Consider the following 6661-nt stretch of genomic DNA (forward strand, 5'->3'; position numbering starts at 1 on the left):
AACATTTGACACTGAGCATGAGATAAGGAGTTAGGGGAGACCAGAGCTGTAGGTTTTGAAAAAACTTTTGAATGTGGAGAGAGATGTAGCAAGGCAGAACATTAAGGAATATGATTCAAGACAGCTGAACAGTCTTCCACCTATGTAGTAGCGGAGGGAGAGGGACTAGAGATGGAAGAAAGGAGGGTGTATCCTGGGACCTAGAGATGGAGATCATTGCAGAAATAGTATGAGACAAAGCTACAAAGGGGTTTGTAAATGACAAAGGTTTCAAAATCATTGGGGTCGATATTAACGCAAAGGCGGGATCTGAGCGGGGGAACGATAGTGGGCGCAAAACGTGGAAGATAGTGGGACACATGGGACTGTCCGATTTCAACAGGGATGCCTCATTATAATTTTATTTATGGGTTTCGCTTCTCCAATGTGCGTGAGCGGGTGTGATGCAGACCCGCATGACGCCATTTCACCTCTACTATTTAAAGGGCCAATGCACAGATGGAATTTGGAGGAGTTGGATGATTTGTATTTGATAATTAGGAATAGAAATGGAATCAGAGAGGGCAAAGGCTGCACCCCAATTTAATGAGGCATCCCTTGACGTACTGCTGGGTGCAGTAAGGGTGAGGAAGGAGGTCCTGTTCCCTAGTAATGTAAATAAAATCCTGCTGCCACAACGAAGAAGGCCTGGCTGGAGGTGGCTGAAGAGGTGAGCGGCAGGTGTGTTGTGATGAGGGTGTGGATCCAGTGTAGGTAACGTTTTAATGATCTAACCAGGTCAGGAAATGTGAGCAGATTCACCTACATCCTGTAGTGCACACCCCCTCCCACTCTGTCTTGTCAAAGGTACTCCATCACATCACTCCTCACACCCACTTAGGTTTCAGCTGTTAGGTTTCACTTAGTTTCATTACATTTAAATGCACTTCCTCACTTCCTCCTTCCTCCGTCCACCACTGTCACTCACCCCAATTCTTATGATCTAATATGATCCCACCTCAGTCAACTCATCCAATTCTCAACACAAGTCCTCAAATGCACACCAGTGACATACATGATGCATCTACCTGATAGTCACCCTCACCGAATGCATTGCATCATCAGGTCTTACAGACACTCATTGGTCTGTCATGCCCCCCTTGCATGAGAAAAGAGTCCAAAAATACAAGGGAGTGGGAGAACACCAGAGGTGGACCATCGCAGATTGCGGAGCGAACAAATGCAGAGCAGGAGGCACTGGAGATAAACGGCATGTCATCGTCCCTGAGCATCGGAGATGGCAAGACTTGGACTTCACTGCTGAATGGTGACAGAATTAAATATCTCCGACCCATATCTCATACAAGACTAAGTCATGTTGACTTGAATTCACCACCAAATGAAATATGATCACCTTAATCATGTGCATTTGAACATTTGTACATTCCCATGACTAAATATATCCATCTCTTCTCTCCTCCAGGGCCATCACACAAAGAACAGCAGACCCTGCCCTTTGCAGACAATGATTCCTCAGAGGAGCTGATTCCTTCTGAGGGTGCACCATCACAGGACACACGTGAACTAGACACCAGTGCAGATACGAGCACTTTGGTGGGTCCTGTTAGAGAGTTAGTTGGGGTGTCACTTGGTGAATCACTCGTCACAAGTGAGCACGAGCAGAGATTGGTGGTAGGGACAGCTGAGGAGAGTCCACATAGGAGGGCGCACTCGTCTCCAAGCTCTGCTCAGCTGGACAGAGATGCTGGGCCCGGGGGACCATCAATGGAAAGGAGAATGAGAGAGGGTCAGCAGCAAACGTGTGAGGTACTGGCAGTCCTGCCAGGCACACTGTCCACAATCTCAGAGAGGATAGAGGAGCCCAGCTCAAGCATTTGTGGATTGATATCACAGGCCATTGCAAGAATATCTTCCTTTGACAGAGTGGCCTCCTCTATAGAACTTGAATCGCGGCAATCAAATCAGTCCCTGCAGACCCTGACGACGGTTGTGCAGACTTTGGATGCCAACATTTCTGCCGCCTTAATCAGGATGGCAGTTACATTAGCCATGACCTTGCAAGGCATCATTGATCTGATCCAAGCCGCTCCCCCTCAGAGAGGAAGGAGTGATGTGCCGCTGGCCCCGGAGAGGACTGATGGAGATAGGGAAGATGAAAGTGGCACTAAGGAGCCCTGGTAAAATTGTAGTCAATGGGAATCAGGGGGAAAACTCTCCAGTGGCTGGAGTCATACCTAGCACAAAGGAAGATGGTAGTGGTTGTTGGAGGCCAATCATCTCAGCCCCAGGACATTGCTGCAGGAGTTCCTCAGGGCAGTGTCCTAGGCCCAACCATCTTCAGTTGCTTCATCAATGACCTTCCCTCCATCATATGGTCAGAAATGGGGATGTTCGCTGATGAATGCACAGTGTTCAGTTCCATTTGCAACCCCTCAGATAATGAAGCAGTCCGTGCCTGCATGCAGCAAGAACTGGACAACATCCAGGCTTGGGCTGATAAGTGGCAAGTAAGTAACATTCATGCCAGACAAGTGCCAGGCAATGACCATCTCCAACAAGAGAGAATCTAATCACCTCCCCTTGACATTCAATGGCATTACCATCGCCGAAACACCATCAACATCCTGGGGGTCACCACTGACCAGAAACTTAACTGGACCAGCCACATAAATACAAGAGCAGGTCAGAGGCTGGGTATTCTGTGGCGAGTGACTCACCTCCTGAGTCCCCAAAGCCTTTCCACCATCTACAAGGCACAAGTCAGGAGTGTGATGGAATACTCTCCACTCGCCTGAATGAGTGCAGCTCCAACAACACTCAAGAAGCTCGACACCATCCAGGACAAAGCAGCTTGATTGGCACCCCATCCACCACCCTAAACATTCACTCCCTCCACCACCGGCGCACAGTGGCTGCAGTGTGTACCATCCACAGGATGCACTGCAGCAACTCGCCAAGGCTTCTTCGACAGCACCTCCCAAACCCACAACCTCTACCACCTAGAAGGTCAAGGGCAGCAGGTACATGGGAACAACACCACCTGCACATTCCCCTCCAAGTCACACACCATCCCGACTTGGAAATATATCACCGTTCCTTCCTCGTCGCTGGGTCAAAATCCTGGAACTCCCTACCTAACAGCACTTTGGGAGAACCTTCACCACACAGACTGCAGCGGTTCAAGAAGGCGGCTCACCACCACCTTCTCAAGGGCAATTAGGCATGGGCAATAAATGCTGGCCTTGGCAGTAACACCCACATCCCATGAACAAATTTAAAAAAAGATGCACTGAAATAACGGTGAGCCCTGTTAGCTTCGCCGTTATTTTCAGAGGAAAATCCAGCCCATTAAGTCACATAAAATTTATTAATTTGCACCACTTTCCCATGTTTACTATTCTTGCATGACGAGTGCCAACTCGTGTTTTCAGTTGCTTGGTGATGAATGTGAAGACATGAAGTGAGTGAGACCAATTGGTGCATGTGCAATGTATGGATAGTTGGTTACAGGACTGCTTGTGTAAATGGGGGGATGGGGGGTGATGGGATGAGGGATGTGATAGTCACTTTGGTCCCGTGCGAGTGACTAACTGAACCTTCGAGCTATTAGGTCATCCTTGGCAGCCCGAGCAGCAATGTGAGCGGCTGGTCTGGTGTTGGGGCCCCATCTTCCTCTTCCTCCTCCTCCTCTCCATTGGATGAGGATTGGTGAGCGGCTTGTTCCTCCTGCACCTCTAGTCCTCGCTGCTGTGCAATGTCATGCAGAACACGGCACTCCACGATTATCCTAGAGACCCTGACTGGTGAGTACTGAAAGGCACCTCCAGACCTGTCCAGACAACTGAAGCGCATCTTGGGCTTGCTCGATGACACATCTGGTTGTCATTTGGCTCGCCTTGTAGCGCTCCTGATGTTCATCAGTGGGGTTCCTCAGAGGTATCATCAGCCAAGTTTGAAGAGGGTATCTTTTGTCGCCTAGCAGCCACTCCTTAAGGGTGGTTCCAGGTACGAACAGGTTGGGGGGTTGGACTGCTGCAGTATGAAAGCATCATGGCAGCTCCCAGGGAATCTGGCGCAGACCTGATGGAATGAAATCCCTTGTGGTTGACGAAGGCTCCTGGTTGATCTGGTGGTGCTCAGATTGCCACGTGTGTGCAGTCGATGGCAACCTGTACCTGTGGGAAGCCAACCAGAGACGAAAATCCGAGTGCCTGCTCATTCTGGCTTTTGTCTACACAGGTGAAGTTTACATAACTCTCAGCCCTGGCAAACAATTTATCCGTCACCTGCTTTATGCTTTTATGTGCAGCCGACTGCAAGACCCTCGCTATGTCTTCGGTAACTCTAGGTGGAACCAGATGTAAAACAATTGAGGGCAGTGGTGACTTTCACAGCCACTGGTAATGCATGGCCACCAGGTCCAGCAGGCAGCAGGTCTTCTTCTAGGAGGCTGTAGATATCTGTGACCACCTGACGTGACAATCTCAGTCTTCGGAAGCACTGCTCTTCCGAGATTTCAAGGAAGCCGAGCCTCTGTCTGTAGACCCTGTTAGGTGAGTAGTGCCTCCTGCAACCTCAACCCCTCTGTTGCTCCCTTCTCTCTTAGCCACCTCCAGCTCCCTCCACAGCACGCCCTTGCTGCTGATTAATTTATAAAATCTGTGTGAGAATAGTTGGCTTTAATTCCCAACCACAAACTCAGTGCGCTACCAAGTTATTAGAGAAAAAAAAGACAAAGTACTCATGTTAATTTTGGATGTGAATTTCAGTGTAATGATACCCCTACGGGCTGGATTAATTATACATGGAAATGGATGGGAACTGCATAACTCAGATTTGTATTTGGTGGGATTGTGACAATCTTAACTAAAATATTTACAGGATAGCATTCTTCATAAATCATATGGGAGACTAAAATGGGAGAAAAATTGCAAATCACATTCTAAAATTTATTGAAACAATACTTCTTAGGTTTTTATAAGCCTTATAGGTGCCTCTGAAAAATATTCATTTTATGCATGTAAGAGAACCTGTCAGGTAACATAAAATCTTAAATAAATTTGTCTTATGTGTTCAATACTTCATCAATCCATCATTATATTATTAAAAATTAGTGTATGAATGGCCCTTTGGGGTGAACTGACTAGTCCGTGGGAACCATATCACCACAAAATGTCCCCTGCCAGTCATCATGGGTACCTCCTTCTAATTGGTTGATGCTTCACAGGGTCTAATCAGATCCAAATAACATTCCAGGCCACACCATAAAAAAGAAAAAAGAAAACAAAAAAAGAAAAAAAAACGTTCCAGGCCAAACACACATGGCAACCATCGCACTTCTACGCAAAAACCCTAATACAGAATTAAGTTAAATAACTCTAATCATTTAAAAACTGTAACTGAAAATTTAAATAAGTTGAAGTGAAAAGAAGTTAATTTTATTCAGCAATCTGATTGGTCTGTGGTATTACATAACCACCATCGACCAATATTGGGATCTGATCCATGCTAATCACATGATACCATGACCCAATCAGGAAGTTTACAGGCTCATTCTTATTATTACAATCATACAAACACAAAACTTTCTTTTATAATACATGCTTTATTTTATTATAGGTGGCTTCATAAGTTTCAATGGTTCGTGGAGAGTCCAAGGAATCTTGGCAATGTCTCGCTCTCTAGGAGATTACCCTCTCAAAAACCTCAATGTTGTCATCTCTGACCCTGACATCCTGTCCTTTGACCTGGATAAACTACAGCCACAGTTCATGATCCTGGCTTCAGATGGTCTCTGGGATGCTTTCAGCAATGAAGAAGCAGTGAGATTCATCAAAGAACGTCTTGATGAGCCTCACTTTGGTGCAAAGAGCATTGTTCTGCAGTCTTTCTACAGAGGATGTCCTGATAACATAACTGTAATGGTGGTAAAATTCAGAAACAACAGCAAGTCTGAAGACCAGTGAATTGCATTGAGCATAAGGTTCTTAAAATAATGCTGTGCAAATTTTAGCAATGTGTGTGATAGTAATAGTAATGTTCATGATATTCACATCTGAATGGTCAGTGCTAGACGGCTTGTAGAATTAGACAAACCAAGTAGCTGCACATTCATTTTAAACGGCTGAGGTCAAACTATCACCCTTTTTATCTATAACCATTTTCAAGTCTCTTCTTATAATATTTCTATTATATATAATACAATGCACAGTGCAAATCTTATGCTACAATGCTAAACTAATTGTGATCAACGGTTTTATAAAGAATAGCCAACTTAAGCAATAAAGCAAAAACTAATTAACATTCAGGAACCCTGTTGCTGATTCAGTGATTTACATAATCAGTAGAACAGCTACTGAGCAGCCATTCATTTGTGTAACTGTGGATTAAAAAGCTGAATAAATCTAACCAACCCTGACAAAAGGGGAATTCTTTTAACTCACTGCATGAAGGAGAGTAAATCTAGCTGCATAGTTGTTTTACAATTGCAGCATAAATTCTTAGGCACATAACATGTGGGCAATTGACATGTGACAAATATTTACTTGTTTAGAGTTGTCCCTCTTTTTAGCTCTCCCCTGCCACACACACTGTAAGCTCCAGACGTCTTTCTTTAGATAGGGTGCCGGGAAGGCATAACTCACGAACTTCTCTGTAGCTT

The 6661-nt window shown here is 45.5% G+C and overlaps 1 protein-coding gene across 1 annotated transcript in view; it reads left to right on the forward strand.

Moving 5' to 3' along the window:
* The window catches only part of ppm1lb (protein phosphatase, Mg2+/Mn2+ dependent, 1Lb), a 169746-nt gene extending 163439 nt beyond the window's left edge, over positions 1 to 6307 (forward strand). Inside the window, exon 4 of the mRNA XM_067995372.1 lies at positions 5620 to 6307. Coding sequence (XP_067851473.1) covers positions 5620 to 5966 — 347 coding nt within the window. The 3' untranslated portion in view covers positions 5967 to 6307. The remainder of the gene's footprint in view (positions 1 to 5619) is intronic.
* Positions 6308 to 6661: the final 354 nt, after the last annotated feature.

This window comes from Heptranchias perlo, chromosome 13 (assembly GCF_035084215.1).
Source record: "Heptranchias perlo isolate sHepPer1 chromosome 13, sHepPer1.hap1, whole genome shotgun sequence".
Lineage (NCBI taxonomy): Eukaryota > Metazoa > Chordata > Chondrichthyes > Hexanchiformes > Hexanchidae > Heptranchias > Heptranchias perlo.